General features: G+C 34.3%; 1 protein-coding gene and 1 long non-coding RNA gene across 2 annotated transcripts; one reads left to right on the top strand and one right to left on the bottom strand.

Moving 5' to 3' along the window:
- Positions 1 to 2,234: 2,234 nt before the first annotated feature.
- LOC147277908 (wall-associated receptor kinase-like 3) lies at positions 2,235 to 5,073 on the bottom strand. Its single transcript, XM_086254249.1, has 3 exons — positions 4,135 to 5,073; positions 3,900 to 4,019; positions 2,235 to 3,665 (listed from the first exon to the last, which is right to left on the bottom strand). The coding sequence occupies exons 1-3, from the start codon at positions 5,039 to 5,041 to the stop codon at positions 2,443 to 2,445; spliced, it is 2,250 nt and encodes a 749-aa protein (XP_086110375.1). The 5' UTR covers positions 5,042 to 5,073; the 3' UTR covers positions 2,235 to 2,442.
- A 10,024-nt stretch (positions 5,074 to 15,097) lies between these two features.
- LOC147277907 (uncharacterized) lies at positions 15,098 to 18,396 on the top strand. The gene is made up of 4 exons (XR_015123862.1): positions 15,098 to 15,242; positions 16,215 to 16,277; positions 16,817 to 16,899; positions 18,037 to 18,396. It is a non-coding gene; the product is annotated as an uncharacterized LOC147277907 (long non-coding RNA).
- The last annotated feature ends 6,783 nt before the right edge of the window (positions 18,397 to 25,179 follow it).

Raw genomic sequence — 25,179 nt, 5'->3', positions numbered from 1 at the left:
GTCTGATATATTAGTCCTTTGACTATTGTCCACATCAGCATCCATATCGCCAATTTGGAAGAAATATTTGTTGAATTGTTGGCAAACGACTGAAACCAGTCATGGTCTACCAAGAATGCATAATTGCATGGATTTCTTGCATGTGGTCACAAAACTGGTATTGAAAGAAGAGAGAAACGACGGAATGAAGGTCTGGCAGCAATCCAAGCCATTGCAGGTGGTACCATTACTGAAAACCTTGTCACATTGAGACAAGCATGTGGCCATCTGAGATTGAGTTTATCTCAGAAATAACCCCGCAACCCACTACAGTGAATCTGTTCTTCTGGGAGAACACAGGGCTTCCACCCAAGTTTGCTACTTGGCGGATTCGCTTGTTACTGCAATTAGCTGCAGAGACGGTAATCGGGTTTTTGACTTTCAGTGTGCCTTCAACAGTACCTCCATATTCAAGATCGTGTGGTTCAAGAAAGGTTTGGGAGAGCTGGTTGAGTGGTCACGTACTGTAAGTACAATTACATCCACAGAATACCCAAAACACAAGGCTTAACATATGTAATCAATTGCTACTGCAGAACCAATATCACAAAGCATAACTGACTTGGTGAAGCCATGATGCAGGTAGGTTGAAACACACTAACAAGCACCAGCCTTCCAATCAGCACAGCTGGAGTCTCTCACGCAATGGGGCGGAATGAATAGACTTCTTATTTTCTGTGTGACTAGGGACCATGCTTATATAGAGTCACCTGAAAATCCAAGTTCCTCACATCAATGAATTCTCGGGTTTACAATCCTTATGGGACTCTATATGAGCCTATTACTTAATCCTTTTGTCTTGTATGTTGTATAAGTCCTTCAAGTATCTAAGTCTTCTAGTTCTATACTGATAAGTATTTCGCATAAAAGAATGTTTTGATTAAGGTTCTCATAACTGTCCTATTGCTTGTAAACTAAGTAGTGTTAGTGACTTATTGATTCCTAAAAGAACAAGGAAAGTCCATCGAATTCTTACAGTCACAGGTTATTTGGAACCCGTGGTCGATGTAACAACCTGCTTCAATTCCAAAAGGATATGGAATTTCAATGACTCCAAATGTGTTTGAGTGAAATTGCCCTTTGCTATGGATGCTTGTGCTGCTACTGATAGTATTGCACTACTCATAGACCCCAAGAGGAGAGTAATATGAAGTAGCACCTGGGCAACCATTATTCTGCTTCTTCTTTCTCCTCTGTTTATTCTCCTCTGTTTCTTCTTAGTAGGAAGCTTGGAATTAGCAAAGAAAATCATTTTCAAATCTCAACTTTCTTGAAAATGAAATTAACAGGAATAAGAAAGGGTAGAGATAGTTCTTATTATATATAGTGTTCAAAGATACAGTTCTAGCAGCCATACTTGACAAGTTCATCATGAAGGATAGAGGGCTACTGTTAGACACTTAGAAACGTATACATGGTGAAATTTTTTATTTCTTTCTCTTTAAGCCACATTGAGAGAGGTGTATATATAAATATGTTTTTTTTTTTTTTCCCTTATATATAGAACCAAGAGAAGCTAGCTAGAAGACTGCATTACATACTTAATTACGTCTAAAAGCTTCTAAAATTATCATAGTTTAATACATGAAATATTTGTTCAACTCTGACTAGAAAGACAATTAACTAATGGTGGCCGGTTGACTAGTTAAATGTGCGTCTAATGAAGAAGCTGTGCCACCATTCCATCAAAGACCTGATCCTCTCCTAACCCATTTCTCTTCTAATCTACCTTACTTTCTAGACATCTAAAACTTTTAAACCCTGTTGATGTAGTCCAGGAAAGTGTTGAAAATGTCATCAGTTTAGCTAATCAGTCATATAAAACTAAATGACCAATATATGAAACATACATTATAATTCCGAAATAATTTTTTTTTTTTCATTGTGACTTGAAAGATATATATAGTAGTGTTCCCATCCAAAACTGACCCTGTTCCTGTTCTTCTTGAATCTGAAATAGCATTTCCCAAGGCTCTTCATAACTTTGTCCACTATTGGAAGTTTTTTAACACTACTGATCTAAATGAAAAGCAAAAGAGGCTGATTAGGGTGCTAATTGATTAACAGTTTTTCCAACTTATATGAACCTCTCTCTCCAAAGCGAGGCATCAGACTTAATCACAACATCATGGAAGCCAGCTTCTTGCCCATACCGTATTCTATGAAGCAGAACAAGCAAGTCAAGGCTTTAACACTAAACAAACAAAATATGACCCTCATGGAAAAGTTTATAACTGGCAAAGTTAGGCACCAAAATTAGAATAGCCAACATTACAACCATACTATTACTTAATAGCATACATTATAGAAGAATATTAATTGTTCAAAATGAACATATAATGTCTACAACATAAAATAGTTGGAACAAATACATTACAATATTACCATTAAGAAATATTTTGTTCACCGTGATTTGAAAGACAATAGTGGAATTTCATGGAATGATGGAGCCGAACCACTATCGAAGACTGATGACCCTGTTCCTGCTGAACTTGAAACAACATCCCAAGGCTCAATTGATTCAGTTCTAACAAATTCAGCCTCTTCAAAATTTTGTACTTCAACATTAGAGGCTTTTTCAGACATTTGGATCCCCTCCAGCTCTGCTGTGACCTCTCTCATTGTAGGACGCTTCCTTCCATTCAAATTCAGGCATCTTCTTGCAAGGTTAGCAACTACAGTAATATCTGGTTTAGAGCCTTCCTTTGCAACTTGATCATCAACAACTTCGAATAGACGATCTTCCTGCATTGAAATAATGAAATATGTGGCAAGACTTCTGCCTTCTTGTTCTGACCTAGTGAAAGAAATTGGTTTTTGTCCTGTCAAGAGCTCAACAAGGATAACACCAAAGCTATAGACATCACTTTTGTCAGTAAATTGGCTTGATTGCAAGTATTCAGGGTCCAAGTAACCAAATGTGCCATGTACAAGTGTGGTTAGGTGAGTTTGGTCAATGGCAATCGATCTTGAAGTTCCAAAGTCAGCAACTTTTGCTCTGTATTTTTCATCCAAGAGTATGTTGGTAGACTTGATGTCTCTGTGATAAATGGGAAAGGAAGCTGCAGAGTGCAAGTAGGAAAGTGCCCCTGCAACTTCTGTGGCAATTCGTACCCGCATTTCCCATGTCAGTGGAAATTCCTCAATTTGGCCTTGGATATATTGAGAAAGAGTTCCATTTGGTATGAATTCATAAACCAAAAGAGGAACTTCTGTCTCTAAGCAACAACCCAATATTTTAACCACATTTCTGTGACTGATTTGTGAAAGAATCACAACCTCGTTGATGAATTCTGAAAGTTTGGATTCGTCCACTTTCTTAGACTTTTTGACAGCAACAATTCTTCCATCAGACAACATGCCTTTGTAAACAGTACCTTGGCCTCCATGGCCAAGAATTCTATCATTATTGAAGTTGTCAGTGGACTTTTCTAACTCCTTCGATTTGAACAACTTGATTTTGTCAACATTAACTTCACCTGACGATAATTGTTGTTCCAATAATAAACCTCCATTTCGTTTGAAAAACATCTCCTTGCATTTAGTGTCATTCCTTTTTTGTATGAGTCTGTATCCCAGCCATGCACCAATAAGTAATAATAATAGTCCAACACCAATGCCAAGACCTGCATAATATATGTTTTTTATTTTTTGCATGAACTTGAATATATAAATCAATGCAGTTTGTTCATACATATTTTGGATTAATTTAGAACTAAATAATATTTAAATTGTGCTTAATAAAATCAGGGATTGGGAGCCTAATCAAATTATGCTTTGTACGTACTTTGTAGAGATTTCGCATTAAATTATAGTGAATATACATAATGTAATTTGTACTATTATATATATGGCCATACCTCCAAGGATCCATTTAACTTTCGTCCTTTTAGGGGCGTAGCACTCGTACGAACCAGCTATGTTCACACACATGCTGCCGCGCCAGCAAGAATGTTGGTTATATTTGCATTCATCAATGTCTGAAATATAATGACAAAAGAAAAAAGCAGATACTGGATTATTTACCATTAAAGGAAAAAAAGGAAAAAGATCGAAGTTAGAAGAAAAACGATATTAATGTTAGAGGTTAATTACCATCACAATCTTGGAGAAGATAGGGGTTTCCTTCAAAGCCTTTCCGGCAGTAACAAGAAATTGTGGTCCGAGTGTATACGGAAATAGTAGAATCGGAACTAACGCAAAAGGGTGTTGGGTCATAATAAGGTCTACTCGAACTGTTACCAAGGAATCGTAGAAATGATGAATTATTATCATTGATTAGACTCCATTCTAGCACCACAGGAACGCTAGGCATACTCTTGACGGCACTGAAAGTAGTGTTGTGATCAAACCAATCTTTGTCAACGAGGAATGCATAGTCGTTGCAATCGCCCGATTGGTTATGTATGTCGATTAAATTAACACCAATAACAGTGAGATATGGAGGAATAGTAGTCTGGCAACAATTAACACCAATATCGCAGCCTTCTTTAGCACTCTTCTCTTGACAGATGGAGCTGCACCCACCAGTGATAATACCGTCTGACCCAGCAGTGATAAGACCGTCTGACGAGCTGACCACGGCGAGGTAGCTGCAACTCACGGCAGTGAATTTGGTGTATTTCGGAGAGTACACGAAGGGGCTTCCTGTCAAGTTTGCGAATTGGCTACTTGCGTTTCCGTTGCAGAAGGAAGTGACGGGGCTGTGGACCTGAAGCGTGCCTCGATTGACAGAAATGCTCAGCACCTCCAGATTGGTGAGCCTCAGAAAAGGCTTAGTCCCGTGAAGACAGTCTACTTGAAACCCTTTGTTGAAGTAGCAACTCTCATCTGGTCCGATCCCGAAAGGGTACGGGATGTTAATATTTCCGCAAGTCTCTTTGCAATTGGGCATTGCTATCCGTCCTCCTTCAGATGATAATACTGCTGCTAGTAACAACAGAATGATCATTAATATTATCGTCATATGATCATCAAGTTGCATTATTTTTGTCATTCTCATCTTCGATCAATCTTCTTACTTTCTCTCTACTATATATCTCATTCTCATCTTCTTGCTTACAAACAAGTTATATCTGAAGCTTCGCGCTAGCTGCTCATATATGATAGAGAGTGAATTTAATTAGGACTGTTTCTAGACATAGAAAATAAAAATTAAGTGAAAAAGTATTAATGCACGCTACTCGGCTGCTTGACTTGAGGAATCAATGCAGTACTTGAGATGATTATAACGGTCCACGTACATGTATGTTCAAACAATTACTATAGTGATTTGTAATAAGCTGTGTTTCTTTATCAATCTCTGCTTGTTTGTTTAATTTTGTTCACATACAATAGTTACAAGCCATGGAATCAAAGAGTAAAGGCCACGTTGTTCCATATAGCGTAGGACAAACATAATTAAGAATGTAATGGATATTTTTTTTTGGGCAAGTAATTAACATTGGAGATCAAGGGTAAAAATTTAAACAATAACCTAGTCTAAATTAAAGACAACACTCGATTAGGTCAGCAAGTCAAGGAAGATCAAATTTTCTCGATCTTTGTTGGAAGATGTCTTGATCAGTTTAAATTTCATTAACAACAATTGATTAATAAAAAATAATAATAATAATTAAAGAACATGAATAATCCCTTCAACACTATCTTATACATATGAAATATCCCTCAAACGGAAAATTAGAAACGGGCACGTGGGTACTTTTCTTGAATTTGTAATTTGCGTGGAAATTCTGTATATAGTAGCCATCATATATGACTTCTGGTATTAGTCTCCAAGTGAGTTAAATTAGTCACTGTTTCTTTGAATCTTCTAGTATAAGCTATACAAAAACTAAAAATTAAATGAAAAGATAATGCAGTTGATTAGCTACTTGACTTACAAAAAGTCCTGAGATAATATATACATACCATGCATCCAAATGACGTATGTGGATGCCCTTGCTGATGATCGATTAACCATAGGAAACCAAATTTGATCGGTTTTCCTTCATGTTTATTTAATTATTTGGGCTTCAATAATTCTCAAGTAGGATACATGCATCCATTACAGAACAATATTAATTATAGGATGCTTCCTTCACTAGTAAAAAACCTTAATAGATATCAGTGAAACACTGATGTCTATTAGGGTTAAAAACTGATAAGTCCAGAGGTGATGTCTATTCTATTCGAGAAAACATTAGAATTTTTTGTCACCTGATATCTAAATTGGAGAAAAGAAATCGGTTTTTTTTGTTTTTCAAATATGTAAAAAATCTGAAATTGATATGTAAAATACCCAAAAAAAAAAGATCGTATGTGGATTAAACGATATAAATAAGACCTTAGACATCAATTTTAACCCTAGAACTGATGTAAGAAAACAGTTTAGATGTCAGTTTCAAAAGAATTTTAGATATCTAAATTAATATAAACATCAGGTATTATTTAGGAACCGATGTGTGAAACGTGTTTAAATGTCTGTTTTTACGGAGTTGAGGATATGTAAACAAGTTTAAACATCGGTGTTTACTTGGAAACTAATATCATATGTTAGCATAAATATCAGTTTAGATCCATGAACTAATGTATAAACCTTTAGGTCCATTGACTTTAGGTACCAAATTATAATGTTTTTTCATTTCAACTACTAAAACATTTATGTCATTTCACTTTAAATACTGAATTTCAGTTTAGGTACCAACTTTAAAAAACATGGTTATATCGAACTGTGACTGTCTAACAGTCATAACTTTTTTATTAATTTATTGTTTTTTCAATATTTGCAAGACTTAAACTTTAATATTTAGTCTTTGGGTTATAGGACTTTATCCCCCAAACCTAAATCAAAAGTATGAAACCCTTAAAAATTTTGATTTTTTATAAATTTTAATAGTCACAACTGTGACTGTTCGACAATTACAACTGTAACTGTTCGACAGTCACAACTGTATAATAAACTGATTTGTGACTTAATCCAAAATGTTTTACTCTAGGTTAGTACCTAAACTAAAAAAAATTAGTGTCTTACTGCTTTATTAAAAAAACTATTGATATTTGGTATTTAATTCTAATTTTCTATAAACCTTTTGATATATCAGTTTTTTTTTTTAAACCTAATATCCATAAGATTATATATCAGTTTTGCTAGCCATAAAAATGATATAATTGCCTTGTTTTTTGGCATGAAATTTGGCCATTGTTGCAATGTTCCAATCAATCATAAATCGATCCATTCAAGCATAAATCCATTCAACGTACCATATATTCAATTATAAATCCATTCAACCATGAATTTATTCAACCACAAATCCATTCAACCATAAACCATTCAACCATGAATTTATTGAACCTTAAACCATTCAACCATGAATTTATTCAACCACAAATCCATTCAACCATGAACCATTCAACCATGAATTTATTGAACCTTAAACCATTCAACCATGAATTTATTCAACCATAAACCATTCAACTATCAATCCCACCAAAAATCCATCCATTCATTAAAGTTGATCAATCTTCTTTCAAGCAATCAATTGCATATAAGTAGCATCACCAAGCTGTCAAGACTTACAAATTATTGGCATGACAACAATTTACCATTACCCTATCTGCCAACATTTATAAAAATCATAATCACATGTCTTCATCTTTTCTACCCATATATATTCTATGCTATGGTAGCAATTTCTAAACTATATATGAACATCAACCCTTAGTTCAAAATTATGCTCACATTCACAAAATAACCACATGTTCTAACCACAAAATCAACCCTTAGTTCAAAATTGAGCCTTCCTTTACAAAAAATATGGCAGTTAGCTTGATCTAAATATCAACAAAGTGGCAAACCCTAAGTACCTAATACCTTCCAACATGGCTATATATAAGTCAAGCTCACAAACTCTGACCATTCAACCCTCACCTCATCAATTTGAGCTTGAGTATAACCGTTTCGCTGCTTCTTTGTGACACTCCACTGAAAACATAAAAGAAAATTACTATCATGATACTGCATAGTAGATAATTCATTAATTTACACCGACATATAAGTGCATGCAATTTCTTCAAAATATTAGGCCTAATATAAAGTTCTTCAAAATACTAAGCCTAATATAAAGTTTTTCAAAATATTAGGCCTAATATAATGTTCTTCAAAATATTAGGCTTAATATAAAGTTATAATTAACAAATATTCCCCGAACAAAAAAAATAATTAACAAATATGAAAGTGTCGATCCCCTAACTCGCTAGCACTCTTGGTCCTCTTGGTAATAATGCATCAACAAATTCTGCTCATATATATTTCAGAATTTCATGACCAACTTAGAAATTGCATAACTAATGCATCGGGAGTCCGATTGATGTGATCTTGGTCTTGAAATGACCATTAGGATGTCTAGGATATGCTGGCCAAAATTCAGCTCAAGATACTTTACCAATCAATACAGAATTCGAAAAGAGTACCACGGCGCGGGGTCAGTGACTACCAAAATAAGGAAAAAAAAAAAAAAAAACAAAAAAAAGAGGATTTTGTGTAAAAGCTTAGGACTTTGAACCCTCTTGCCAAAACAAAGCATATCAACATACTCAATACAACAATACTAAGGTCTACACAAAGTCGACAAATTAGTTTAGGTTTCCTTACACAAGAGTGCAACTCGATTTTGAGAAAAACTCAAGGATTGCCCTGCATGCAAGCTTATAGAAGTGGCTCTCCTCAAACTCACAGTGGCTGTCACACAAATTTGCACAGATTTCTACATCATGTTCTTGCCCACAAATTGCATTCTCATACGTACTTCAGTTCATTTAAAACCAACAAAAGCAGTATATGAAGATAATTTATACCATTACCCCTTATCTGGGGTACAAAATATCATATTTAAAGTAGGCTCAGTTGCCAAGTCACATTGACCACTAGATGCATACAGTATATCTAAGTAGCTGAAAAGACTACAAGAGTTCAAAGAGCTTAAGGTGCCTCAAAAATTGGCCTTTTAAAGTACGTAATAACATGGTTGAAGAATATATGTACACACAAAAATCCAGACCATCTAAAAATGGATGTTAATTTCTCTTGGAGAAAATTAGGGCTTAAGTTACCCCTGCAAGACAAGTTTGACTAAAAAATAGGGAGAGAAATTTCATAATCCTCAAATCTAGGAGATTCATGAACACAAGTAATATGGTAATTAAAGATTTTGATAGATGCACTAATAAAGCCAAAGCTAGTGTGTAAATATATATATATATATATATATATTACTCGCTCACCATAGAGCGGGGAATTCCCCACTCACCTAACCACCCATCAACGAATTTCAATGATTGGAACCGTCCATATTTTAGGGCATTATTCAAAGATCACCCTTGCAAAAAATCAGTCAAATTGAAAATTGTTTAGCCAGTGTATATATTACTGTCAATATCATTTCAACCTTATCTGATGAATTGTATTTGTCTGCAAAATTTGGAGGATCAAACAATTATCGATTTGGCTGATTTTTTACAATGACGACCCTTAAGGATGGACCTAAAAAATGAACGGTTCTGATCATTGAATTCTCTGCTATGTGTTGAGCGGGTGGTTAGGTGAGTAGGGAATTCTCCGCTCTATAATGAGTGAGTGATCATTTCTGTATATATATATATATATTATAATATAATATTATGAAAATTCTCTAAAAAGGACAACTAGTGTTTAAATTTCAATCATCAGGGAGAATGAGGTGATTCCAATACACTCGAATACTCACTACAACAAAATCAAGCAAAGGCAACCAATTTTTTTTGGTAGGCATAGAGGCAACTGCCACTGTTGTTAGTTTGTATTGTCCTTTGCCACACTGCAGTCACCATATAGCATGTTGGAGGTTGGTGTTGGGGTGGCAAGGGAGCTAAGGTCACCCACATGTAAGAATGGTGGAAGCTTCTACCAAAACCTGCCATGTCAGTCTGCAAGGTCCGGTTCTCACTAATGCTGCAGTTAGTGGGTTTCTCTTGTTCACCATCTCTATTGAGGTTGCTATATTGGTGGATGATTGATATTATTAAATAATGTTATGTCATGGTTTCTTCTACTATCTTGTTAAAAGTGGGTATGAATGCTCACTAATTCCAACCATTGCTTGCTGCACTCCCACCTTATTGGTATTAGTTTCTGATTTGGTTTCAATTATTAAATATCCTCCACCATGCAAAAAAAAAAAAAAAGCTTACTAATTAATTGTAATGAATTTTCATGTAACCTCAAAGGAACACTACTAATTAATAAACTGCTCATAAAATCTAAAAACACATACTTGAACCGAATGTAACTTGCATTACACATATATATATCAGTTGAAGCCTAAATTACAAATCATTCTATCAGTTTCCTTCAACATTCTTACAACTAGAAACATCTAAAACAATTAAACTTGGTCAAGAAACAGCTCCAAACCCGCTACAAAATACGTAGATATCCTGCCAGTTTTCACAAAAATATGACCAAGCTTTCACCATCAATATCATCCCCTTCAAGATCCCCCTTCACGAACTGAAGATCCTTCAATACCATCAATCTCATAAAACTACAAAATGAAATTTCTTTAATTGTACCACCAAAATAAATATATAAATGCCCCGATAATTATCAAGAGTGTACCTTAAACACGCAACTTTATCCTCTTGATTTGTTGCTGCTTCAATAGTAACTCCCTCTGCTTAAAGAACACCATTTACAAGTCATATAGTGCATATCTGTTAAATTTACTGATAAACAAACTTTTTTGTTGTACTTATATAGAATTAACCAACAACAATACTTAGCCATTGTGCATCATCTAAAATCTACACAAATATATACACCAATATATAAACCATGCAATGTTGAATGTTCCATATTGATGTAGGTCAAGAAGTAGATTTGAAGCTTGAGGACCGGACCTCTCCCCAGAGGACCGAACCTCCAGAAACTCACCATTGAAGCCATGAAGCTGAGGACTGGACCTCCAGGAAGCCTCCATGAAGCTGAGGACTGGACCTCCAGGACGCCTTCATGAAGCTGAAGACCGAACCTCCTCCTTGAGGTCCGGACCTCCCAGAACCTCCAACAGCTCCTAGCTTCACCATGAAGACCGGACCCCTCGTAGCAAAATCTAATACTTTATATTCCTTTTATGTTTGAGTGTTAGAATTTACTACGAAATTAAGTGTTTGTTTATAGCCACAAAATCATAAGGAAATTTATAAAACATAAATAAATATAAACATATCTTAAAAATGAAAAAAAAAAAAAACAAAAAAAAAATATTCACAACAAATTTAAACAGATCAACTCTCAAACTCTTGTTCATAAGAAAGAAGCTCTCTTTTTATTGTCTACAACATGACTCAAACTCAGTTCAACTAGAATGAAGGTCTCTTAGAAATTAGGGATCTTGGATAGGGTAAAAATTAGAGTTCATGGTGGGTCCACTACTACAAAATAGCAATCAGACGACGGATTTTCACCGTTGTGTGAGTTTCTAATTTACCGTCGTCTAATCGATCGATGTCTATTCATACCCCAATAGACAACGGATAAAATCCGTTGTCCTGGTGCACCTACACAACGGTTATAGATGTACCACCGTTGTATATACAACCTTTAAAATCAATGATTTGGAAGATACCGTTGTTGAGTGCCAATTTAAACATCGGTTTATATTTAATAACTGATACGTATATATATGTTAAACAACGGTTATGTTAAGTAAAGAATTGGTTTTACAACTATTTTAGGTAGAAACACGAGGTGAAATAGTCATTAAAACAACGGTTTATTGTTAAAAACCGTTGTTTAATCTATTGAATAATATGTGTATTGCCATGTCTATAGGTTTTTCAAACTACGGTGTTTTATATGAAACCGTTGTATTCATGCATTAAGAAAATTGAATATTAACCATATAACCGTTGTATATATTTATTTGGTACATCGATTTTGGGTTAGAAACTATTATATGAAGGCACTTAGCACAATGACTTTTTAAGATTTGTGTGGTATGCTTAAGAATTAGACAATGGTTTATGATATTGAACCATTGTAAGTCAAGGGCACAGACCACGCTTTTGATCGGAAAACTGTTGTATAATGTGCCTGTTTACATATGTTTTTGGAAACTCCCAATTGTCTTTGACCACAATGCAACTATGAACAAACAATGCAGAATCTGATTGATGAGATAGGTTGTTTTGGTACAACCATAAATTGTTCCAAATTGATTTCCTTCATAATTAACATTCCTAATAAATTATACATTTACAAAATACCAATTCACAATAATAAAGGATTGGAATTTCTAAAGTACCAAATAATATAAGATATTTGAAGGTAGTAATTGTATATATGTACCTTGCTCCCTGAGCCCAATTTAATTCACAAAACCAGCCATATATGTCATAAACAAAAACCCTCCATATATACCTTTCCAAAAAACTAGGCATCAATCTAATTAATCAACCTAATTGTTGCCATATATATATATCAAAATATTATCCAGCAGCTAGCCTATCAATCATCCCAAGCTAATCTAGCAAAGTAATCAATATATCATATATACCCAAAGCTAGTCTAGCTAAACATATGACCTATGTCAAAAAGGTGTCATGCAAAAATCCAACCAGAAATGTCTACAAAAACTGGCCCACGAAGTTTGCCCATTCAGCCCGGACTTCATCGATATCTTCTTGGGTATAAGTGTTGTTTTGCCTTCGTTCCCACTGAAACAAGGCAAAGATGAAGTACTAATTAAAAATAAAATTCAACCAAAAATGCCAACAGTCCAGCAGAAAGAAAAAAATAACATGCGCGCCCCTAAGTAGGTGTATTGAAAAACATAGGCATGCAAGAGAAGAATATGCCCCTGTCAGGTTTCAACATCCAGTAGGAAGCATATATATATATATATATATATATAGTTAGCATCCACAAGATGAAATAGGGGCCTATATCCAGAATCAAGCTCCAATATATTAACACAAGTGATCATCAAACAGGGGCCAATATAACCTGTCCACTTCCACAATTTTGAAAGAATCCACCAAATATTCCCAATCTGCACCCAAAACAGGCTCCCCCAACTAATTTGTTTCCTTTTATTCCTTTACTACATTTCCAAGCTTTCAGCCACAAAACAAATTAAAGCATTATAAATTGCAACAATACATTAACTTCTTTCTCAAGATTCGAATACCCATTTATAAATGCCCAGCAAGGTTTAAACAATTTATAATTATAAGTCATTTTGACATGATATTATATAGCTCCTAAGAGTACCAAGGGTTCAAAATATCCAAGTAAAAGACAATTATCATATCACTGCTCATACCAAAAACATGACCAACATAATGTCAGGTTGGCTGACTAATTCATACCTTATTCACAAAAGCTAAGCCCTCATCTTCAATTAATTATTTCCTTCATAAAGCGCATAACAAAATAACCACACTCCTTGTCACTTGGTTGTTGAGGAATGCCCTAAATACAAATAAACATTAATTAGAATGAGCACATATACAGTTCATTTAGCAATATGTTATTTGATATTTAAGGGCAAAGTCACAGGGAATATAAGGGCAAGTGAAAAACATAGGCATGCAAGAGAGGAATATTGCTGTCAGGTTTCAGATTTTCAGGGCAAACTTAGAAATTACACCAAAAATGCATCCGATGTCAGATTAAGATGATTTCGGTCTTGAAATATCCATTAGGGTGTCTAGTTTCTGTTCACCAAAATTCAGATCAAAATACCCAACCAAACAGTACAGTTTTCAAAACTAGTGCAACTGGGTCAGAGACCACCAAAACCAAGTGAAATGAGATTTTTGTATGAAAACTCAGAACCTTAGACTTTCTTGCCAATACCAAACATGCAAACATACTCAAATGCATCATCAAAGGGGTTTTACAGGTTTCACAACTCAACTTAGGTTTCCTTACCACAGGGTGTAGCTTGATTTTCACAACTCAAATGTAGGGGTAGATAATTATTAAAAACCATTAGGCAATCTGTTATTTGTGTTTTAGAGCAAGGTTATCTACGTTGAACAGAGTGAAAAGCCAAAGAAATAGGGTCTTGGTTTCTACATATAAACTTAAATCACAGAGCAAACACCTTGAAATTTCTAAATTTATTAATGCAATACATCATATTGTAAAGGGACTGTGTTCCTAATTATTTCTGTGAGGTTTTGAAAACATGGTTTCCATACCATTTGATTTATTCATGCATTTGAGTATATTATGAATGTTTGATCGATCTATGTGATGACTTAATGGAGATCTATTTGATCACTTAATGAAAGAAATTGGTATAAGTGAAGGGTAGTGCATGCATATACTGTTACTAATTAGTAACAGTATATGCGTGGTGGTGATATATGATGACTAGCTAGTACAGAAAAAAGGATAGAAAAGGCTAGCTACTAAAAATAATCCACTGAACCCCTCCCACAAATGAGTTTTCCCTCATCAGGTTAATAAATAAATTGCAATATCATTGAGAAACAACATCATAATGGTTTAAAAGTGTGCCAAGGAGCAAAATAAGAGATAATTAACCTAAATACCAACAAGGAATATGAGTGCCAAATACTCATCAAATTAATAGACTAGCTAGTACACTACAACAAAAACAGGATATGACAACGTCAATAATACAATGCGCGAAATGATTGTTGTTGAAAGCACTCATTAACAACGTGCAATTAAGTGTCTGTTGTTGTACACTATTATTAATATTAGTTTCACAACGTGCACAAAATACGTTATTAAAAGCTTATACGACAACACATAGTGCGTGTTGCAAAATTTTTTCACATATGACCACTTATAATTGCTCGTTGTCATTTATTTAAGAAACAACAACGTTCGTTTGTTGTTGTGAAATTCTCTAATAATGACTACGTGCATAAATTGTTGTTATATCCTGAAATTATTGGCACCCAACCCATCACTGAAAAGAAATATTTGGCGCCTACATTTCAGCTCCAAGCCCAATAAACCAAACTTCAGGATTTTTTTTGTTAAAAAAAAAATTAAGCTAACTTTGGGTAAAAAGACCAAGCGTCAGACTTATCTTTTCTCCTTCTTCCAACGTTTTCTCTGTCGATCGTCTCCCTCACTCTTTAGACCATCTCCCTTCCTCTCTTTCTCTGTCAGACCCTATTATCGGCGCGTCTACTCTGGCAAGGTGAGCGTCGATCTTCTTCTTTACTTCCTTTTCTCTAGAGTTTTTGTTTCTGGCTTTGATTGAGAAATAAGGATTGGGTCAATTTTTAGGATTCTTCTTTTATACTTAATTTTCTCTAGAGTTTTAGTTTCTGAGTTTAAATTTTGGGTTTTAGTTTCTAGTTTTGATTGAGAAAAAAAGAATAGGTTGATTTTTAGGATCTCTAGTTTAGTTTCTGGTTTGATTGAGATAAAAAGAATGGGTCAATTGTTTTTCTTTTTTAATTGGTTAAATGATAGATTTGGATTAAGTTTAGGGTCTGGATTCATAGGGATTTTAAGAGGAACCATGTCAGTGAAAGTGGATTTTTCTATCTTTCTCTACGATGATTTGGCTCTATATTTGTGTTCTTCCTTATATTGATGACGATTGCTTCTTATTCTCTCCTTTTTTTTTTTTGCTTCTTGTACTGTTGCTTGTTTCTTTTATTTGTTTTTTAAAAAAAAGACCCAAATTTTTATAATGATCAAAACAAAAATATAAACTGAAGTCACTGACCTGTCGCAGAATAGAGTATTAATTAGGATCTTCTAGTTGACTAGTAGCCAAAATTTTTGTTATGAAAATTAGAAACATGGTTTTGCTTTATTTTTGTTTGTCTATATGGAAACATGGTGTGTTCTTCTTGTCTGTAAATTCTCTTGCATAACATGCAATGTCTGCATATCTGCATGCTATTGAGCAATATATGATGAAGTCGGATTTACACTTTTCACAATTCTTGGCCTTCATCACTTCTCTGCTGGTTTGTTTTCTTTTCAACTAAAGATAATACTTAGAATTGTACGGTCTACATATCAGCCTTCATTTTATGAAATCTGTGCATGTAAAGTTTCAATCATTCATCAATAAAAAAAGTTTAAATATTTTACATTGCAGCCTCTTCATGCCTTCTTAACTAAGAATTTACTATGATATTGTTTTGTTTTCCAGCGTTTCTACCAATTAAGAAAGGAGCTGCTTTAATGGAGATGATCTCATCAGCAAAATATATAGGTATCTAATTTGGTAAATCTATTAATTATGCAATTTATATTATATATCTTTCTGCTTTCCTCTTTCCTCAACATTAACACAACTAACTAAGATCATTCTTAACATAGAGTACATGTTTCAGTTTGTGAATGATATGGAGCTTCATGTGTTTACTTTTAAGCTCAATTGTTATGAATATTATGGTGCTTTGTCTGTTCGTGGTGTTATGCTAACTTCATTTTGTTTCTAAGAATGATGATTAGCTTCTCTTTTGCTTGGTAAAAACTTGTTAGCTTGATCTAGTGGTAAAGTTAGCTAAGTTGAATGGTCTGGTCCAATAGATTATATAGGACATTCCTATTTTATCTATACTTGACCACTTGTTGATGTCATGTCCAATCAAAGTACCATATGACCAAGTCCTCATTGTCTTACTGGGATGACAAGTGGGACAGCTCCATCTTTACCATATGATTGTTTGTGTTCTTGTCTGTGTATGCTTTTAAAGCAAATACGTCTAATTATAAAGATTCTTATTGTTGATTTCTCAATTTTTCCAGGGCACAATCAACTTTGTTTTGGCTGTGTAGAAGGAATTTGGGGCACTGGGTGGATCTTTTTGAGTGATAAAAAAAGCCAAAAGGTATTTAACTTACTGTAAATGTAGTTTGGTAATGAAGTTATTTGTCAAATTTATCTTTTGTTTGAGTTTCTTGGAATTGGTTGTATTTGTGCTATATGATTATAACTTTTCTCTGATTATAATCATCTTATTCTAATAAAAAAATTATTATATATGTATTCTTGGGCTATGTTGGTTTATTTGTTAAGCCAGCTTGATCTCTTGTTTTTTCTTAGTTTTCTTTCTGATCTGTTTAGCTTTCCTTTTTCTTTTTTTCTTTTTTTCTTTTTTTTTTTCCCGGATAGGACAAAGAGCATATAGGATATATATATATTTTCTGCATTACTAGCTGATGAGTTAGAGTCGATTCTTTTTATTTTTTTATTTTTTCAATTATTTCATCACTTCAGTTTGAATATTCATATAGGCTTTAGATATCATGTTACAGCTCCCTAAGTTGCATTTTTAAATCCTCACATTATTTTTTGCATATCATTAGTTTGATGAAGTGAGTTTCTCACAGTGGATAAGGGAAGTGTTCTCAATCCAAGGTTAATTTTCTGACCTTAAAGACACAAAAACCTGATAATTAAGTTACTAGTGCATTTGAAACTAGATTATAAGTTTGATCCTCACAAGAGATATATCTATCTTAGATATTTCCATATTTTTACATAAACATATGATCCTCAATGTCAATTAAACATAAACATCTATCTTAGATATTTCCATATTTTTACTTTTTAAACTCTGTAATGATGACATTGATCTGTGCATGTGCTTGGTGTACATATGTGTATTTTTCTCCACTAATACATGCTTATGTATTTCTATTTTGGACTGTGCTAATTGCTTAATTAAACTAAAATTTAACTTTTCCAATTTGCTTCATCCACACAAGAGATTTAAGAGATCCAGAAATGATTTGTCCAATGAAGTCCCAAGTTATTTTTAGATTGCTTTTGCAGTATGAGAGCCCTTCTATTGAAATGTGACTTCAGAATTAAAAGGAGAACTTGGGAATCACTTGCAAGGCCTTCAACAATTAAAAGGCTAATTTTGCTTGATTGAACAAAAAAATGTGCATCTTTAAAAATTTGTTGACAGTCCACTAAGGCTAACTAGTTGTACATTTTTTTTTATTTATTGAAATGACAGGTTCATGAAAAGGAATTGCTCAAGAACTTGTGAAAAGAAGTCTTATTTGGTGATGACAAAGAGTACCTAAGCTTTATTGGAAGAGCAGTATCTTTTTGTATGTGGACTTTTGCTATTTTGAGGTATTGTAAGGTGGAATTTGCTGTTTAGAAATGTCAAAGAGTTTGACACAGTAGGAGCACGTGTTAGATTTTACGTGTTAGATTTTCAAGTAGACATTGAGAGTGTATTTTGTGCTAGTATGTTGATTAACATGGTTGACTTGTGCTAAATAGTTGGTTTTTGTTTTTGACAGTTACTTGGTTGGTTGTATAAATGATATTAGTTCTATTTGGTCTATTTAATGAATGATATTGGTGGCTGGAAGATATGTTAATGATATTTAATTAGAAAATATTGCACCTTGAATGTGTTTATGAACCAGGTTTATGAATTTAAATTTGTTTTATTGAAAAAATGTCAATTTTTATTTAATAACGTTCATATTTATGTGATGCAAAGAACAATGACAACAATAAAAGCATGTTGTCAAATGCAATAAGAATAACAACATGCACAAGATGTTGTGGAAAATACAACAACAACGTTTAAAAAACGCAGTTACAAGATACAACGTTTTTTACACATTGTAGAAAAGTATTTAGCAACGTTCATTAACATTTTAGACAATTTCAAAAACGCGTTGTTGAATGAGCAAAACTTTTAACAACTTCAAGATACGCAACGTGCATGCGAACGTTGTTAAACTGGTTTGACAACATTTCTCGCGCGTTGTCATATTCTGTTTTTCTTGTAGTGGTAGTAGTAGAGTACACTCTCAGATTAGATTAAATCTAATTTACAAGAACAAAGAGAAAAAAAAATATTAAGCATGATGGTGATGTTGAAGGGAAACACAAAACAAGGTGGCAACATGCTCTGTTATTTTTATTTTAAGAAAATAAAGAGAGAGAGAGAGAAAGAGAGAGAGAGAGAGAGAGAGAGAGAGAGAGAGAGAGAGAGAGAGAGAGAGATATATATATATATATCACCAAAGAAAATTAGACCCCTTTAGTTTAGCAGTTCCTTGAGACTTCATGAAAGAATACAGGAGAGTTATTGCCATTCTACTACAGGAGAGCCACCTATTCCCTAACAACCAGCCACCAAAATCAAAACAACTGCCTTCTTTCTTATGTATGAATACAGCCATAGGACAGTCTATCCCAAATCCCATAGTCCAGACAGTTGGTGATATTAGACTACGTAACAGGTTTAAGAAACTGGTGAAAATATTCAGCCTAAAATAGAAATTAAATAGAAGGACATCAATGAACAAAAGTGATATCTTCAAAGTGCTACATGCTAAAGCGCGTTGTCAAGAAAAATGCGATAAGATAAGCAAAAGAGAGAATTAAATAATAAATAAAAAAACATACACACTTTGCAATTAAATTAAAGAAAAAAAGAGAGCATAATTTCATAGTTTTCAAAGTAACTTGCCCCCAAATCATATGAGCATTAGCACAGTAGAATGGAGATATGAATATTAGTTGTACCTGACAAACTTGCATCAGTTGGTAGTAGGCAATGATCCTGACACTCATTATAATCTTCCCAATTCTTTAATAGCTCGGTATCTCTTTATGGTTAACCCAATGAACATTCTAACCTTAAAAAAATTTTATGTCCTTGAAATAAGTCAGTTAACAGAATAGCACACGTACACAAAAAAACCCAATTTCACTAATGATAAAAGTGTGAAGAAAACATATGAAATTTCATTATGTGAGTCTAGCAAAGCAAAGTCCATTTACTTAACTGATCTTAATGGTCCAAATCCATTCACAACACAAATATCAAGTTAAATTCATCCCTTAATTTTCGCAGTTTTCTCAACAACCAAACATAAACTAGTCCAGAAGAAAAAAAAACTCAGAAAACAATTAATGAACAAAAATTCCTATTAAAAATCCTAGTTCATGAGATTAAACCAAGCAAGAAAATTTTAAAAAAGAGATGAAATGAAAGGAATCAACCTCAAAAAACAAACGAATCTAACCTTAAATCCCTCCAAAGTAAACCCACAAAAAAATTACAGAAAAAAAAATAATAACAAAACACAAATTCAGCAGCGCGCGTAAAGGAAATAATCAAGAACTTCATGTGAGAGCCCTATCACAGAGGAAAAACAAAAGAGTGAAGTGGGGGGAAAAGCACCTGAAAGCCCAGTGTGAGCTCAGCGAAGTCAATGGTCCAGATTAGGGTTAGGGTGTCAAGCTTTCCCAAATCTCTATGTGATTTGGTTGGAGGAGAGCATAAATCCAGTGATTTCAGAAGGCATAAACTGAGAGTCGACATGATAAGAAGATGTGTGCAGCCATGGCGACGGTGATGAGAAGACGAGTGTGTATATGGTGGTGAAAGGGCGACGCAATGGTGGTGAGGGACGGTGATGGGTGATGGGTGATGGGTGATGTGTGATGGCCATAATCAGAAGAGAGAGAAAGAGAAAGAGTGAGCAAAGTGAGAGTGCGGGAGGTTTGGGTTTTGGGAAGAAGCAAGTCTGGGTTTGAGGGTGCGAGGAGGAGGAGGTCTTGGTTCTGTACTTCTGTCTGAAGGGTTAAAGGCGATATGACTTTTTTCATTAACGCGAGCGTGTATTTTGTCAAATACAAAGACCCGCATATTTTTTTATTTTTGTGTAACTTATCCAACACAACGGTTTTGTTTAAAACTATTGTGTTTAATATTTAGGAAAATTCATCCGACCAAATAGCATTAGATATGATACCATCATATAACAGTTTTTTAAAACCCGTTGTGTGTTAAATTAAGATAACGGACAAAATAAGAACCGTTGTCTATTTATACAATTGTAGTAGTGGTCTCACCAGAAATTTTTCATATCCTTCTTGCTTGGAGCTTTGTTTGTGACATAATTGGTTGTCTTTAAAGCCTCTCCCCATAGGAATTTAGATAGTCCATCTGTACACATCAAACTCATCACCATCTCCATGAGGGTTCTATTGCTCCTTTTAGCAATACCATTTTGTTGAGGTGTGCTAGGGGTAGTGTATTGCGTCTATATGCCATGTTGTTGCAAGTATTGTGCAAAAGGCCCTAAGTGTGGTCCAACTTTACTATATTTGCCATAAAATTTCCTCCCCTATCTGACTTGAAAATCTTAATTTGTGTTCCCAATTGCTTCTCAACTTCAGTCTTAAAGATTTTAAAGGCTTCGAGAGATTGTGACTTTTCAGAAATAAGATACATGGTGCAAAACCGAGAGAAATCATCTATGAAAAGAATAAAATAGGTATTCCTGCAGATGATTCTACACTTCTACACGAAAAAGGACCACATATGTCAATGTGGATGATTTCTAGTAGATTTGTGCTTCTGTTTGCTCCCACTTCTAGAACTGGTGGTCTTTCCCTTTATGCATTCAATGCAGTCACCATAATACGAAAAATCAAGCTTGGGAATGATATTTTCCTTTATTAAAACTTGCATTCTTACTTTGGATATATGAGCAAGTCTTTTATGCCACAACATAGATGAAAATTCATTTGTTCTAGATCTCTTTTTTGCAGATAACATATTAATTTCTTTTATGTCATTATTTTCAGAATAAACAAGGTTCCAATGATCATTTACAAGTGTAGCATTGCCAATCACAGATGAAAATTGAGATAATTGCAAACCATTCTTATTAATAGCAAAATCAATATCTTTCCTAACCAACTGAACAACCGAAGCTAAGTTCCTTCTTAATGAAGTTATAACAAAAACTTCCTCTAATTCTAAAAGGAAACCAATTCCTAATCTACTACTAATAGCCTCAATGGACTTGACTGCTACTGGCATCCCATTTCCTACTCGAATTTTGATTTCATCCTTCCTTGGTGTCCTCCTTCTTGTGATACCCTGCAAGGAATTTACAATATGTATGGGTGAGCCTGTATCAATCCACCAAGAATTTAATAATTTATAGAAGAATTAACTAAATTAACTTCCAAGTAAAAACAGTAAAGATTACCTTTCTTAATCATCCATGCCTTCCACTTATCACATTCTTTCTTAAAGTGACCAGCCTTATGATAGTGAAAACACTTAAACTTATTTGTTTTTACTACCTTAAGGGCATCTGAAGTGAATTTGGAGTTGCTGCCTTGGTCTGGTGTTCCTTTTGATTTAGAGAACTGTTTCTTATTGTTTTCGTAAACCATCTTACCAGAGTTGTTGGTTTCTTGTTGGACGAAATTGACTTCTGCTATGGACTTGCCCTTTTTAAATCTCTCTTCCTCCTAAACACACATCCCAAACAGCTCATTAAGAGTCCATTTCTCCTTTTTGAGCACTGTAGATAGTGATGAGGTGTTCGTATTGATCTAGCAGTGAACACAGTACTTGATGAACAACGAATTCATCAACTATAGGTATCTTCAGGGCCTTTAGTTTGGCTGCAATATCAATTAAAGACATGATAAATTCCCTTACATTGCCTTTCCCATCGAATTTCTCAGTGATCAGTGCAGCCATCAAGTTGCTTGTCTCTGCCTTTTAGGATTCTTAATTTGTACTTATCAATGATAGCCTCAAGATAAGCTTTTGCACTCTCATTATCCTCAATACCTCCCTTGACTATTTCAGCCATAGCCCTCTTCATGATCAAAAGTGACATTCTGTTTGCCTTTTCCCATTTTTCAAACTTGACTTTTTATTCTTGTGTACTGGTTGCAGTTAGTGCAGCTGGTTTGTCTTCCCTAAGTGCCAAATCCAAATCATTGAGTCCCAACACAATTTCGATGTCCTGCCTCCACTTCTTGAAATTGTGACCATTGAGGGGTTCAATGCTAGTAAAACTCATAGATGCTGCATTTTAAATTGAGTCAATCAAAAAACATACTGAAAATTTGATTACAAAATTGTATTGTAAATGCCCCATACTGCACAAGATCCTTAATGTATGACTCGATTTTGTTGTTCATGCAGCAAAGATCTTTTATAGTCTACATTATGTCATGAGCTTGTTATAAGGTCACTTGTTTCGAGTATTCTTTGTTGCAATTTGTTAGCAGTAAGAACAGTCAAAAGAAAATTTGATCTTATAAGTAGCTCATGGCATAATTAATTCTGGCCTTGAGTGATTAGATGGCATGCCAACTTCGATGATGCCAACTGATGTCTAAAATTGCATAATTATAATTGTTTGATTTGTGCTAAAAATTGTTATCTTGAGTATAGTTTCCATGTTGCAGAAATATTTATGATTTTTGACAACATGAGAACTATGATTAAGAGTCAGATAAAAAATTCTTGTGAAAAGTTATGCAAAATATAATAGAATTAATTATTGCACAGCAGAATAAAAGAAAAAACATATACATGACTCAAATAAAGCATGCGTATTACTCAGAGATCAATTCAATACATGTAATAACTGATATGAAAACTTAAGATACAAGAAGTATAGGATCATGCGATCAATATTTAAGATTATAAATAAATATATAGCTGTAAGCACAATTGAAAATCATGTACGTATTGCACAGGATCAACCAAACTTTTTTTTTTTTATGTGAGTTGTACCTAAAAGATCACAATAACGTCTATAAACCAGAAAACCAACGTTCTGGTGAAGAATCAAAATTCATGTAATATGGTAAAAATATAAAACAACGATATATGCTAAATCTTGGTCTTTAAATTGTGTATGGTGGCTCTGATACCACATGTAAGTACAATTACATCCACAAAATACACAAAACACAAGGCTTAACATATGTAATCAATTGCTACTGCAGAACCAATATCACAAAGCATAACTGACCTGGTGAAGCCATGGTGCAGGTAGGTTGAAACACACTAATAAGCAGCAGCCTTCCAATTAGCACAGCTGGAGTCTCTCACGCAATGGGGCAGAATGAATAGACTTCTTATTTTCTGTGTGACTAGGGACTATGCTTATATAGAGTCACCTGAAAATCCAAGTTCCTCCCATCAAGGAATTCTCGGGTTTACAATCCTTATGGGACTCTATATGAGTCTATTACTTAATCCTTTTGTCTTATATGTTGTATAAGTCCTTCAAGTATCTATGATGCAGTACAATCAGCCAAGGCTTATCAGCGTAAACCTAAAAGGACAAGAACCCTGGAATCTACCAGGAAATTGAGAGAAAACCTCAATAATTAATTTGATAAAAATAATAATAGAATAATCCGGCTAGCAATTGTAAAATTGCTTAAGTACGCTTAAAGAAACCCTAGGGCGCAAGCAATCATATAATTAAGGCTCACGGGTAATTACAAACCCAAATAAAATATAAACGAAAATAAATAAAATGTATGAAAGTTTAAAATACAGTTTTGAGGCCCTAAACGACTTCAGATGGCCAAAAAAGCTCATAGGTCATGGCATAGTAATGAGTTTGACTCGTCTCGCGATTCCCTTCGAAACGATATGCATTAGTGCCACTTTCAGAGCCAAACCCTCCGACTAGTAGAAATCATTTCCCAAATTTCTTGGGTTTGCAACAATCAAGCTGTTGCATAAACTTCTCCGCCATCCGTTCTGCATCAATCTAAGTCTTCGATCTAGTTCTATACTGATAAGTATTTTGCATAAAAGAATGTTTTGATTAAGGTTCTCATAACTGTCCTATTGCTTGTAAACTAAGTAGTGTTAGTGACTTGTTGATTCCTAAAAGAACAAGGAATGTCCATCGAATTCTTACAGTCACAGGTTATTTGGAACCCGTGGTCAATGTAACAACCTGCTTCAATTCCAAAAGGATATGGAATTTCAATGACTCCACAACGTGTTTGAGTGAAATTGCCCTTTTCTATGGGTGCTTGTGCTGCTACTGATAGTATTGCACTACTCATACACCCGAAGAGGAGAGTAATATGAAGTAGCACCTGGGCAACCATTATTCTGCTTCTTCTTTCTCCTCTGTTTATTCTCCTCTGTTTATCTTCCTCTATTTCTTCTTAATAGGAAGCTTGGAATTAGCAAAGAAAATCATTTTCAAATCTCAACTTTCTTGAAAATGAAATTAACAGGAATAAGAAAGGGTAGACATAGTTCTTATTATATGTAGTGTTCAAAGATACAGTTCTAGCAGCCATACTTAACAAGTTCATCATGAAGGATAGA

The sequence above is a fragment of the Dryas octopetala genome, chromosome 8 (genome assembly GCF_963921425.1).
Source record: "Dryas octopetala chromosome 8, drDryOcto1.1, whole genome shotgun sequence".
In the NCBI taxonomy this organism is placed as follows: Eukaryota; Viridiplantae; Streptophyta; class Magnoliopsida; order Rosales; family Rosaceae; genus Dryas; species Dryas octopetala.
Note: the sequence above shows the minus strand (reverse complement) of the source record. Positions and strands in the feature narration are given on the sequence as shown.